Genomic DNA, 14,376 nt, shown 5'->3' with positions numbered 1-14,376 from the left:
CAAAGTACTATGCTAAGTTCGGTCATTCGGACAAATGTTATAATAAGTAAAAATATTATAGCATCAAGATTTAAGCTTTTACACCGCAAGCATCGCTGCTTGGATGTAACTGTTGAAGTAAAAGAAAAAAGATTTATTGCCCGTGCAACAAAGTTTAAAAAAGAAATTATTGTCTTTACATCACGACCCGTGGGTCGTATATCCAAAAAAGAAGGAAAAATAAATGAGAAGATTTCAAGAGGCATTTGGGGCCGGAGGGTCCTAAGCAGCATCCTGGTTGGTCGCGTCCTCGACAGCTTCTTCTTCTTCACCAGCGACGCTTGGAGAGGCGGGGATTGCAGCTCTTGCCTCCTCTTCGGCCAGTTGGGCTGCGCATCGAGCCAACTCCTCAGTTCTGACTTCCTCTGAAAGGTAACTAAAGTCAGCACCCTGATTATGTTTCCAGAAATTGTAGAAACATCATAGTGCCGTCCTCTTATACTTATCCAGATTCTTGGAGCTTTCAAGCTCCAACTGCTTCACCTTGCCCCCGAGAGTGACAATAGCCTCATCCTTGGACTTGAGCACCTCTCCCAGATGCTTGATTTCGCGAAGATGGGCTTGGTTGAAATCTCGATACTCCTGCCTCAACTTGACTGCTGCATTCTTCGCAGCTTCAGCCTCTGATAGCTTAGTCACCGCCGCATCCCTCTCTCGGACCATGGCCTCCAACTCCTTGGCATGCCTAGCCTCAACAGCTGAAAGCTCCTCAGCCGCCTTCACCTGGTGCCTCTCGATGGCCTTTGCCTTAGCCTGCTCGAGGTAAGCCTGGGCGCGAGTACGAGCAGTAGTGGCAGACAGCAAGGCCTGTAAATAAAGCAAAAGGGAGTTAGAACTTTTCATGAGGACTAAAAGACTAAAGCTTGAAATACAAAGAAATACTTACGCTGGAGATTTTGTTCAGAGTCCTGTTCAGGATCTGGTTAGCTGGCATGTCTTCACCTTCGACCATTGCAGCTCCAACACGGTCGCTTTTGCCGATGCGATCGAGACGATCCCTGGCAGATCGGATGGCACGGCTCATGAGTTTGGCCCCAAGAGCTTCTTCACGAGTAGGCTGCTCTCTGGCAGGCGCAGCTGGAGGATTCGACGGGGCAGAGGTAGTCTGCTTCTCGGAAAGAACTGGAGGAGGGGTAGAAGTTTGCCCTGTTGGCGCGAGACTTTGCCCAGTTGGCGCGAGACTTTGCCCAGTTGGCGCGTCCTGAGGAAGGTATTCTGATCGACCCTTCTTGGCTGGAGGGCCTCGACTGGATTCACCAGTTCTCTTCTTAGGCTTTCGTTGGAGTTGAGGAACCTCCTCTTCATCCTCGGCCTGGTACATGTCGAAAATGTTGGGAGTAGACATATCTGCATGTAGGTAAACACAGCAAGTTAATAAGAAAGGAGGCAGGTGAAAGTATGTTATACAACTGAAAGGAGGTAACAAAGTAAATACCCGAGCTACAACTACTGGTCGCTACACTATTGACTCTATTAGTCATATACTCATTATCTGGCATGAAGAAGTCTGGCCCTAGATTTGGAGCATATGTAAAGTAACCATCCCCGTCAAACAAGTGACAGGGAATTGGCAAACCATTTAAAAGCGAAATAACTTTACCATTGTCGTCAGAGGATTCTCCCAAGTCAACAATAGGCTCTTTGGCCTTTTGTTTCCCCTTGCCTTGGGGAGCAGAAGGCCTTTGTGCGGAAGGGCTACCCGTGGGTTCCCTGATTGTAACCCCCGTTGGCCTCCTCCTCCGAGGAGGCACAGGAGGTTGCTGCTCGGGAACCCCCTCGGCAGTGGCTTCATCCACCACGGACCCTCTAGTTTCATGGCGAGGAGCCAGGAGGCCAGACAGCCTCAAGTTGGTTTCAGTTATCAGGGTCTTGACACTTTTTGCTACGTCAGACGTCCTGGCCAGAGTGTTGGACCTCAACACCATGTCTGGTGTTGGGGTCGGACGTAACCAAGGGCCTGAAAAATAGTGTACAGTTTGAGAAAAATGAAAGGAGACACCTTAGGTTAAAGTATCGACCAGTCAAAGACAAGCTCTTACCTCCTCGTGCGAAGGCCAAGTTGTTGCTGGTTATGTCTGGAGTAAGGAAATACTCCTTATTGTAGTGCCCCACGTTTGATATATGGGTAGTGCCACTCAAGAATGTCCGGCCGGTCTCCTGGTGGCAGAAGTGGAAGAAGCCCGTCCCGTTGTGCTGTGGGTTAGATTTAAGGTCAAAAAGATAGTTGACCTCGTGGGGCGAAGGTTCTGGCCATTTGTTAAGTTTATACAGGATATAGAGTGCGGCCAGCATCCTATATCCATTTGGAGCTATTTGGAAGGGGGAGACACCAAAATAATTGGCCACCCCCAGAAAAAAGGGATGAAGAGGGAGGTAAGCTCCCGCCTCAATGTGATACTGGGACCAGGCGCTGTTTGCACCTCCTGGGAGGCTAGCCCTCTGGTCTGCGGTAGGACGTATAATAGTAACCCCCGTGAGGGGGAATTTCCTGAAGCAGTTAGCGACCATTCGAGGGGTCACTAGACTGGCTGGGGAAGTATACCACTCGACATCAGGCGGATTCCGATGGCGAGGGCAAGCCCTAGTTTGGATATTAGGGTCAGGAACGAGATTTTCTCGACCACTGGTCGAGGGAACCCTAGCCTGCAGATCAGGCTGGGCAGGAGAATTTGGGTTGCTTTCGGACTCAGGTCTTTTCTTGCCAGAAGACTTGGAGCGGGCCATTGAAGAGGAAGGATGGGGTCCGGAAGAGGATCGCGAGAAAGGAATCTCGTGGACACGGTCATCTGGTTGTTCTTCTCCCTTGAGCAGCTGGGCGAGAAGGTCGTCGTCGATGGGTCTTTCACCTCCCCACAAATCTGGCATTAAAGTCTGCAAACAGAAGAATGGGGAGGTGAGGATATAGAACTTTAAAAGGCTTTTTAGAATAACACTGGTCGAGTATAAAAGTTAGGCTTTTATACAACAGCATTCTAACAAAAAGCTAAATCTTTTTACACGAACAGTTTGAAAAACGGATCAAAGGGTGAAAGTAAAAAGTTTTTTTGGAAAAGCTTTTTCAACTCCCCTTAGGGCGGGAAAAATTTATTTTTCAACTAGCCTAAAGATCGAATTTTTACTTCGATTTTACGTCCTAAAAAGCATGATCCTGGATTTTAAACTAACTCGTAACTCTACTTTGCCTACAAAACATTCTGTCTACTAGCACCTTAAACCAGAAACAGAAAAACTTAAACAGTACACCATCAGAAACATGCACCACAAGAAATTAGAAGCATGGGATTTCGAAAACTTACCAAGAAGAGTGATCGTGGAGGTGGAAGAAAGGTCTTCAGAGATCAAGGAGCTCACGGTCTGAGTCTTGGAAGTGCAGGAAAACGGTCTCCGGGGAAGTTTAAAACTCTGGTTTTTAGGGTTTCTTGCAAAAACAGTGGCGTGCGTAAAAAGAAAAAGGAGGCTTCGAAGGTCTTATATAGGTTTGTCTCTGATATTAAAAAAGTGTAATCATTAGTTTTCCTTTTTCAAAGTATGGGGAAATGGGATGGCCATCGAAATCATTTCTGGGGAACCGAAAAGACATGATTAGACAGAAGTGGGTTGCTTTTTTCAAGAACACACGAAGGGTTCTGACACGTCAGGTGGGGTTACCGAAGAGTCGTTCATTCAAAAGTTTATTTACTGTTCGTAGTAAATAAACTTTGGGGGAAAAATGTTATCCAATAAATTAGCATTGATGGCATGGCAAGTAATCCCTGGACACGTGGCTGACACCTGGAAACGTCTGCTAGAGTATCGACCAGAGGACACATTAGAAGCAGTGAAAGCTTGTCTTACCTGCGACCAGTCTGGTCGATGGTTCCGTGTACAAGGAGAAATTTATGGGAAGATCTTTATGAATCCCGAATTTATCTCATACAATCCTCTGGGTATCCGATTATTCAGGGGAGAATATCTGTAACAATCTTATGTAATCCCCCTTAAGCCTATAAATAGCAAGAGATAGCTCAAGGGAGGGACTTTTGGCTTTTGAATCATTTGAAACTATAGTAATTCTCCTAGTAAACTTGTATTGTTCTTCAGAGGTTAGTGAAACTCATTGAACCCTAGTTCTTTGATCACTCTTCTGATTCTTATATCAATATCAGTCTAAGTGGACGTAGGTCATTACCAGATCCTGGGGCCGAACCACTATAAAAATTCTTGTGTGATTTACTGTTTTTGCCATACGTTCTTCTCTATACATTCATTCATATCAATCACATTTTGACTCCATGTCAGTTGGCCAAATCTTGGGTCAACAAACCCCATCTGAGTTATTTAGTGGTTTGCTGATTCCGATTGCCTCAACCCCACTCATGTATTCTGAGTAAAATTCTACTGCCTCTTCCGATATATAATATTCATCCATACTAGCTTTAGGACGATAATGATTACACATATAACTTTTCAACATCTTCATACTAGCTTTTCTTACTAGATGAACCATTAAATGTATCATAATGTCAAAGAAAGATGGAAGAATTTGGGTGTTGGCCTGCCAGCTTTGATGAAAGGAGTTGTTTTTCTCTGGGTGAAGACAACACGGAGAGAAAATTTAAGCTCACGGCCTGGAATCGTGAGCATATGCGAGCTGGGGCATTACTACCCTTAAATAGGTACTTCAAGAAGTTCACCGACTATGCCGGTATCGCCCCCTTCTAGCTCCAGTCCAACTCATACAGAGTCCTAGCGGCATTGAAATCGCTATACCACGAGAAGAAATGGGGTGGACCCTCGGCACGCTAGATTATGTATCTCTTTTGCCTAAAAAGCAACCATTTCCAAGCTCACGATGGGGATGGCTTTTATTACCTGTCAAACTATCAAAGGGAGAAGAGGTTGTTCGAGGAAATACCTAATCACCCTCCAAACTTCAAGACCATCTTCTTCTGGACAAACGAGCTTGATCCGTCCATATTTTATTCTTTTCAACGAATCTGTAAGTATTTTCTCGCAATTTTGTTCTTGAATTCTTTCATCTCAAGCTCGAAATGCTCATTTAAGTTACTTGTGCATCCAATTACTGTTGGAAAAGTAATCAGAGTACGCAGGGGAACAGGCGTGGTGGCCCATTGTATGCAACAACAAAAATTTTCCATCTTTCATATAAACAGTTTATATGATCAAGAAAACATCCAGTCAGAAACATTAATATACAATATTATTAATCATGCAACATATATATATAAATATACAATATATTTATATGAATCATATAAACATACATATAAATATTCAAGAACATCAGTATTTACCTCTTAAAGCCTATCAAGTGTCATTGAGTCTTTTCGTATATATATCGATCCTCCTATCCAATGCTTTGAGTACTCAAACCACGATCTTCCAGAGTGTTCTCTACACCTCAAGATGTGTGTGGGCACATAGAGAACATGGGTTTGTAATTTAGGAATCACAAGCTTTTCTCAACACATGAGAACTTGGATTAAGGTCAGAGAAATATTAGAATAAAGAAGAAGAAGATAATCTTTTGTCAGACAAAAAGTATGAAAGTTTTCTAAATTCTTACTAACTTGTGTATTGCTTCTTGTATATTTTTTCTTCTTATTATTCTATATCATATATGTAGAGATTATTCTATTACCTTATTATTCTATATCATATATATATATACATAAATATATATATAGATTATTCTATTATACTAATGATGATATATATAGATTATTATATATTATAATAATGATGATATATTATTATATCATATATATATTATTTTTTCTTCTTATTATTCTATATCATATATATAGATATTATTTTATTATCTTATTATTTATAATAATAATATTAATATAATAATAATAATATCATAATGATGATAGGAATTGATTTAAGTAAATATCTAACTTACCAAATTTGAAAAAAATAATCTATTTTCAAATTATTAATTAACTAAATAAATAAAATAAAAAGAACACTGATACAATAACAATATAGTGCTACACGCATGGCACAGTCCCTGGACTGTGTCATGCGTGAACTGCTACATTAATTTTTCAGAGATATTGTATTTTTCTTTTATTTATTTATTTATTTAACTAAAATCAATCATTCTGCAAAATAATGTATTTATCTTTTTAAGGAAAAGATGACAAACATATTTCAAAATTTAAATTTTAAATTTAAAAATCAAATTGATGATCATCATCTTTTAAAATTCAATAAATAAAAAACTATTTTTGATTTACCAAATTTATTTTCTCCCACTCAAATAAAATAATTAATTTTAAAAAAAATATTTATTTATTTATATATATGAATTTATAAAATTATATATTTAAATTAATAAACATATTTTCAAAATTTAATAATTAATCCCAAATTAATTATTTAATCTCAATTATAATATAATTGCATACTTGACCCAAAGAATAAAATTCTTCTCAATTTTCCAAATTACAGTTTTACCCTTGTATCAACTCTTTCCTTGATATGGTGTTGATAGAGCCACGCTGGGGACCTATGGACCTATAATATCAAGCTCCAATAAACATTATATTATTAATCAAAGCTCTTTGATTAAATAATCATGTTTATTAATCTCATGATTACTCCACTATAAATATGAGATTGAACTCTTGATAATTATAGACATATATTTACAAAGTACTTTATTAAAGAATAAAGTGTCCATTGATATAATTATTACATACAATGTTAATCCTCTATTAATGGTTCATAATTAAAAGGGAATAAAATTATTATTTTACCATTTTATCTATATCTTGTTCCTAGAGTACCATTGACTTACTAGTGAAGGTTGTGCCACAACAAGTTTGTGACGTGAGCGCTCATAACCTTTTCAGTTCCAAAAGTCAACCCTATAGGGAATCATTATTCAATCTATAAGAAGGTATGGATTCCATATCTGTTGAACCATGCCCCCAGCCATATATATCATTGAATCCCGAAAAAAATAGTTCTTAGCCTGATCATTCTGACAAACCTTAACGCATGAATCAAAGGATCAGATGACATATATAGGAGTTCATAGAAACCTCAGGATTAAGATCATCATGTATATGATCATCGTTTGATGTGTTTGATTAATACTATGAAACACTGTTTAAACAAGTATTAACAAAACACATCTCTTCCAGTTATATATATCACTATATATAAAGTACATTCACTAAAGTATCTTACTATACTAGTGACTCGGATCTAGGTCACTTGTATTCATAATACTAGCGAACCGTACTAGCAGTAATTAATATATAAAGGTTCCACAACTTATTTTACTGCGAAATGTTTTAATTTTATTATCTTAATCTCGATCATCTCATACCAATATGAGATTAAGACCACATAGATAAACTTTGGAATTTTCTGATATTTACTTAATATTATCAACATAACATTAGACATAGTCTATATATATAATAATTCAATTCAATTATTTATTTCATTTAAAACATTTGTCAACTACAATTGCTTTAAGGGCACTATTCCCAACAATTACAACCGCCCAAATCCTACTAAGGCAATGGAGGAACATCAGGAGGAAATTTTGAAGCTCATGTACGGTCACCGCTCCCTTAGCTACCTCCTACATGAGCATAAGCTCTGTCTATGCAATCTCCCTAGTGTAGGCGAGTCTACAGATGATTCTGGGACTCGTAAGTACGCAAGATGGGAAGATGTCCCTATCCCAACCACCAAGCTCCCCTCTAAAATGAAACATTTGAGCTCATGGTCGCGAGCCTCCATTTCATGCTTAGTTGAACCTTCAGGCTCGGAGAACGAAGAACAAGACAAGGCCTCTCGTAGCCCGTCCGATTGAGGTAAAATTTTGTTAGAGATTTTTATGTGGTCTTTGACCCTTTTAGAACAAGAGCCCAATGTTGTAGTCCTTTTTAATGATCCCCAAAACAAGTTTATGACCTGGCTGGGGTAGATTTTAAGGTACATAATAACGATAGTTGGTTAGGAAAATACCAAACCATGTATAGTGTAAATGATAACTCTATGATATAGAGTTATTTATTTGACTTTTAAACTTAATTATTCATAAAAAGAGTGATGATTTTGGTGTTTGTTTGTTAATTTTAAGTTGTTATCTATCTATATAATTAGTTGATCTAATATTGGAGTCTTGTAATGTTTTGGGTTTAAATTGAAATTAAATAACTAATCTTGTTATAGTTTTCTGTGAAAAAAGGGAATCAAGCTATCCATGGAAGGATTGAAGAAGAAAAATTGGAAGTTTGGTTTGGAAGCAAAAGCTGAAACTTTTCAGATTGCTAAAATTCATGCTGCAGCATGCTGGAGCTCACTTGCTGACGTGGAAATTAAAGGCAGCTGTGTCATTTCTTTTTAATTCGTGGCCAGGTGGCATGGGTCCATAACTGGCGCCAGCTGGAGTTATTTTTGGGCAGAAAAGTGGTCCAATTAAGTGGGCCTAAGTGGAGGAAAAGAAGGTGGGCTTTCTAATTGGAGACATGATATTTTTGTACCCTAATTTGGAAAAAGAAGAGAACCAGCCGTATCACCTTAGTGGCAGCCATTGAAGGACCATCATCAGAAAAAGTACAGAAAAACAGAGAGAAAAATATAGAGAAGTACAATTGTTGAAGGGGAACGAGAAGGACAAGGAGGTTTCACACACCAACTATATCGGATTTGTCCCATTTACTCTTCTTCTTTAATTTTTGTATTTCCTAATTTAGAATAGCTATTTTAGAACTCCTGGATATCAATTTTCCATTTCAGATTTTGGATACTAATTTAGCTATGAGCTAAGCTTTTTGAGACTTGAATGGTTAAAGAACCCTATGTCATAGTTATTAAAGTTTAAATGCATATTTACGTAAATTCACCATTGTTCATTCAAGTGTTGTCCATGATTATTGTTTGTTGTTGTTTGGCCAACAATGACAGATTATTAAGCTAGATTTAATTCTGGAAAGGTTGAATGTAGTAGTTTGTACTTGAATGATGCAAGAGCATAACCATTGTTAGGTTGTACTTAGTGAGTAGAATAGGAATATTTTACTTACCTTGCATAACTTTTGAGAATTGGTGCTGTTATTTGTGTTCTTAAGTCTGATTTAATATAGGAATATATTTAATTGGATGGTAGAACTATATTCACGAGTTTTGGAAAAATCTGGTGAGCACATTGGGAATTTTAGTTAACTATGGTGCGATTTGCTAAATTTAATGCTAGAGCATCCTGGGCAGTTTTTGACATAGGGGGATTTAGCTATTCAAGTCCAAATTTTCCATTGATAATTCTTCTTGCTGTTATTTCTCTAGAACTTGAGGTTAATTTTAAGCATATTTTAATTTCTTTCATTTTATTTTAGTTTCAACAACCACTCAATTCAGTTTCTTAAATTTCTAAATTGTAATTAATTGGTGTTTACATTGAACTTTTTAATACCAATCCCTGTGGAGACGATTCACTTATCATTATATTACTTGTGTGACTGCGTATACTTGCGTATATTAATTTTCACAAAAGTTTTTGGCGCCGTTGCCGGGGATTGAAATTAAATTTTTTTTGTAATATCAATTATTTTGCAATTTATTTTTCTGTGTTGTTCTAATCTTGTTTGCTCGGTTTTGTGAATTTTCAGGAATACTCTAGTGCATGAACGAGCAAGAAGACCTTGAACTAGCTCCTATTGACCCCAAAATTGAACGCACTTTTAGAAGAAGGAGAAGGGAACAAAGGGGTCAAAAATCGTTTCAATATGGCTGATGAGATTGAAGGGGTTGGGGATGCCCATAATATTGCTAACGCCATTGCCTTGGCCGATGATAGAGAGAGGAGCATAAGGGAGTATGTTGCCCCTATGTTTAATGATCTCAATCCGAGCATTGTGAGGCCCGAAATCCAAGCAGCCCAATTCGAGTTAAAGCCCGTCATGTTCCAAATGCTCCAAACGGTTGGTCAATTTAGTGGGCTGCCAACGGAAGATCCTCATCTCCACCTTCGTTCATTTTTGGAGGTGAGCGATTCTTTCAAGCTACAAGGTGTAAGTGAAGAGGCCCTAAGGTTGAAGTTGTTCCCGTTCTCTTTGAGGGATCGAGCTAGAGCTTGGCTCAACACCCTTCCTCCCGACTCGGTGACTACATGGAATGAGTTGGCTGAAAAATTCTTAATGAAGTACTTTCCTCCTACCAAGAATGCCAAGTTCCGCAATGAAATCATGTCTTTTCAGCAGCTAGAAGATGAATCCTTTTGTGAAGCTTGGGAGAGATTTAAATAATTGTTGAGGAAGTGCCCGCACCACGGGATTCCGCATTGTATACAAATGGAAACATTCTATAATGGGCTAAATTCTTCCACTCGCATGGTGTTGGATGCTTCATCTAATGGGGCTATTCTCTCTAAGTCCTACAATGAACCTATGAGATTTTGGAAAGGATTGCTAGCAACAATTATCAATGGTCCAATGCTAGAGCCTCAACAAGTCGAAAAGTAGCGAGTGTACTTGAAGTGGATGCATTGACCGCTTTGACCGCTCAAGTTTCATCAATGACTAACATTCTCAAGAACATGAGTTTGGGGGGAATGGTACAACCAGCTGCTATGGGACAAGTTGCCAATGTGTCTTGTGTCTATTGTGGAGATGGGCACACTTTTGAGAGTTGTCCTCCAAATCCCGCCTCGGTTTGCTATGTGGGGAATCAAAATGCCAACCGTAACAACCCATATTCAAACTCTTACAATCCGGGGTGGAGGCAACATCCAAATTTCTCATGGGGGGGTCAAGGAGCTAGTTCAAGTGGAGCACCAATGCAATGCAAGACAACATATCCACCGGGGTTTTCTCAACAACCACCAAGAGTGCAACAACCTTCTCCGCCTCAAGTATCTCAATCAAGCTCTTTGGAGAATTTAATGAAAGAATATATGGCCAAGAATGATGCTGTGATTCAGAGCCAAGCAGCCTCCTTGAGAAACCTTGAGATTCAAATGGGGCAATTGGCTAATGAATTGAGGAATAGACCGCAAGGTACCTTGCCAAGTGACACCGAAAATCCAAGGAGGGATGGCAAAGAGCAATGCAAGGTGGTGACTTTGAGGAGTGGGAAAAATCTAGAGTTAAATGAGGAGAAAGATAAGCGAAAAAACGAGCCCACTTCAATCCAAATTGGTGAAGAGAAGAGGGAAAACTCAGCAAGTTCAACTGCTGAATTTACCTAGAATGCTAGAGCATCAGTTCAGCAATCTGCGGCAGAAAAATGTTTGAGCAAGCCACCTCCACCATTTCCTCAAAGATTTCAAAAACAGCAACAAGATGGCCAATTCCGAAGGATTTTAGACGTTTTGAAGCAACTCCATATCAATATACCACTAGTGGAGGCCTTGGAGCAAATGCCAAATTATGTAAAGTTTTTGACGGACATTTTGACTAAGAAAAGGAGACTTGGTGAGTTTGAAACGGTGGCCTTGACGGAAGGTTGTAGTGCCATGTTGAAGAGTAAAATTCCTCCTAAGTTGAAGGATCTGGGTAGCTTTACAATTCCTTGCTCTATTGGTGGAAGAGATGTGGGTAGAGCTTTATGTGACTTGGGAGCTAGTATTAACTTGATGCCCATGTCTATTTTTAAGAAGTTGGGAATTGGAGAAGTGAGGCCAACTATAGTCACTTTGCAATTGGCAGATCTTTCTATGGCACACCCAAAAGGAAAAATTGAAGATGTTCTAGTGCAAGTTGATAAGTTCATTTTTCCAGCCGATTTCATCATTCTTGATTATGAAGTGGATAGAGATGTTCCCATTATCTTGGGTAGGCCATTTCTAGCTACTGGGAGGACCTTGATTGACGTGGAAAAAGGGGAGCTCACAATGAGAGCTCAAGAAGAATAGGTAACTTTCAAGGTATTCAATCCTATACGTTCTCCAGATGAAGTAAGAGATTGTTTTGCCATCACTGTCAAGAACTCTAATATGGAGGAAGAGGTACCCACAAGGTATAACAAGAAAGTGAGGATGAGACTATCTCTTAAAGAATTTGAGAGCAACAATGAGCTAGGGGCAAGTATAAACAAGGCATCGTCTCATTTGCAAGAGCCACGTAGAAAGAAGAAAAAGAAGTGTGGTAGGAAAGCTCATTCCCAAAGGTTTGAAGTGGGGCAGCAGGTGTATTTCTCTAATTCTAAAATGAAAGCAAGTTCCAGACATCTAGCATCAAGTTTCTCTGATTCATTCTTGATAATTAAAGTCTTTTCTTGTGGTGCATTGGACTTGCGTGATGAAATTTCAGGAAGAGAGTTTAAAGTGAATGGCCAGCGACTTAAGCACTATTGGGAAGGAGAGGTCAACCGAGCGAAGACCTCCATTACTTTGGAGGATGCATGAAGCGGATGGTACTTCGGGTTCCTTGTGCTCCTTGTGTTATTTTAAGGGAGACCCGAAGAGAGAGATTCAAGCAAGTCATTTTGTAAATATACCTATATATATAAAAAAAAAAAAAGCAAAAGAAAAAATATATATATAACAAGAAAAAGAAAAAAAAAAGCAGGATAAAAATATATATACATATAGTTATATTTTATATTACTTAATTCAAATTTTATTTTCTTTACTTTAGTGTTATTGATTTTTGTTTTAGTGTTGCTGTTTTTTTTTTTTTTTTTTTTTTAGGTCCACTGGAGGCAGGGTAAATCTTGATTTTCATGCACTGGTGCAATTTTGGGGTTGAAAGCTACTGTTTTACTCAGTTTGGGGAAGAAATTCAGCTTTGGCAAGCAAGTTTATAAAATGTTTCAGGTTGCTACAACATGAAATTTAGCAAGCAGGCATCTTTACTGGGAAAATTTAAGGTAATACAGAGGTCCTGTCAAAGTCTCGGGTTGTTTGGATTGGGCTTGGCTGGTTAATGATAAAAAAAATATATATATATATCAAATATTAGTCATCCCAAATTTTTTCTTTCTTTCTCTTTCACTAAACCCACCCCAGCCGAGCTGCTGTCCGACCCATCCGTGAGTCCTCTGCCCTGTTTCTGCCATCAGCCCAGCCCAAGCCCCGCATTCGCCACCACCGTCCACTTGAACACTAACACGAGTTCCCCAGTCGCGAAGCCCAGTCTCCTGAGTTTCATCAACACCCCATCCATGAGTCCTCTGCCCCACCTCTCCCATTGAGCCGACTGCCATAGCCACACAGCCCAGGTGCGCGACCCCGCCTCTCCTCGGCCCAGCCCGTATGACGCCGTCAGACCCAGTCCATGCCCAGCCCCTGTCGTGAGCCTCCCAAAAACCCCATCCCCGAACTTCGCAAAGGAGGTCGACCCTAGTCGTATGTCCTCTGCTCCGCCTCTCTGTCCCACATATTACTTGCACAAGTTCCGTGTTCTTCCAGCGTGGGTAACTCATGCTTTGGGTCCATTCTCGGCTATTGACTCCATTAAACAAGTTTTGTTTTTCTTTGAGGCATTTGGGTACATCATTTTGGTCTATTATTCTGCTTAGGGGTCAGCTAGCATTTTCGCTGCTTATTCTAGATTATTTGGAGGCAATTTCTTGGGACTTTATCTGGCTGGTACTGTGTGTGCACCCCTGTTGAAAGTTGTAGCTTGCTTGTGTTATTACTGAAATATGTCTCGGCCAAGGAAACAGCGTGCTCAGAAAAACAAACAACAAAATGCTAAAGATCTAAGCTCCATTGAACGATTTTCTTCCCCAGAAGCTAGGCAGAAATTTGACAATTTTATTCGACTTAAAGATCTATCCCGAGAGAGGTTTTCTACCTAAAAAGACTCCATTCACAGGTGTTCCATCTTGGCTAGCTGATAATATTAAGGCAAGGAAGTGGGAATCTTTTTGCCAGCAACCTGAGGAAGCTGTGGTTCCCGTAGTCCGAGAGTTCTACTCCTAGTTCATCAACTCGGTGTGACCTGATTCTGTTACTGTTCGAGAAGCGCGTGTTCCATTTTCAGGAGCATCCATTAATCAGTTATTTGGGTTACCTGAGGTTGAGTGCGAATACTCTCAGCTCATTGAAAGTGCCACTGAGGAGAAAATGCACGAGATTCTGACTTTGCTTGCTAAGCCTAGGGTCGATTGGCGGATTGATTCATCTGGGACATTTCATTTCAAGCGCACTGATTTACAACCCCAAGCTAAATGTTGGTATATGTTTGTTCAAACTCGGTTCTTGCCCACATCTCACGATTCTTCAGTTAGCCGGGAGTGCATGATTATGCTCTACTGTATTCTTACTGGCCGGTCTATTAATGTGGGTAGTATTCTTGCTCAAGAGATTTTTGCTTGTGCCCACCGGACGAGTGGGAAGATTTTTCTTCCGTCTTTAGTAACTCA

At 39.6% G+C, this 14,376-nt stretch overlaps 1 protein-coding gene and 1 non-coding gene across 2 annotated transcripts; one reads left to right on the top strand and one right to left on the bottom strand.

Annotated features, from left to right (window-relative positions):
* Positions 1-10,235: 10,235 nt before the first annotated feature.
* On the bottom strand, positions 10,236-10,342 carry LOC133820768 (small nucleolar RNA R71). The gene has a single exon (XR_009887167.1). It is a non-coding gene; the product is annotated as a small nucleolar RNA R71 (small nucleolar RNA).
* Positions 10,343-11,425: 1,083 nt separating this feature from the next.
* On the top strand, positions 11,426-11,920 carry LOC133815482 (uncharacterized). Its single transcript, XM_062248321.1, has one exon. It carries the CDS (start codon positions 11,426-11,428, stop codon positions 11,918-11,920), a length of 495 nt encoding a protein of 164 aa, XP_062104305.1.
* Positions 11,921-14,376: the final 2,456 nt, after the last annotated feature.

This window comes from Humulus lupulus, chromosome 2 (genome assembly GCF_963169125.1).
Source record: "Humulus lupulus chromosome 2, drHumLupu1.1, whole genome shotgun sequence".
NCBI classification, from domain to species: Eukaryota; Viridiplantae; Streptophyta; class Magnoliopsida; order Rosales; family Cannabaceae; genus Humulus; species Humulus lupulus.
Note: the sequence above shows the minus strand (reverse complement) of the source record. Positions and strands in the feature narration are given on the sequence as shown.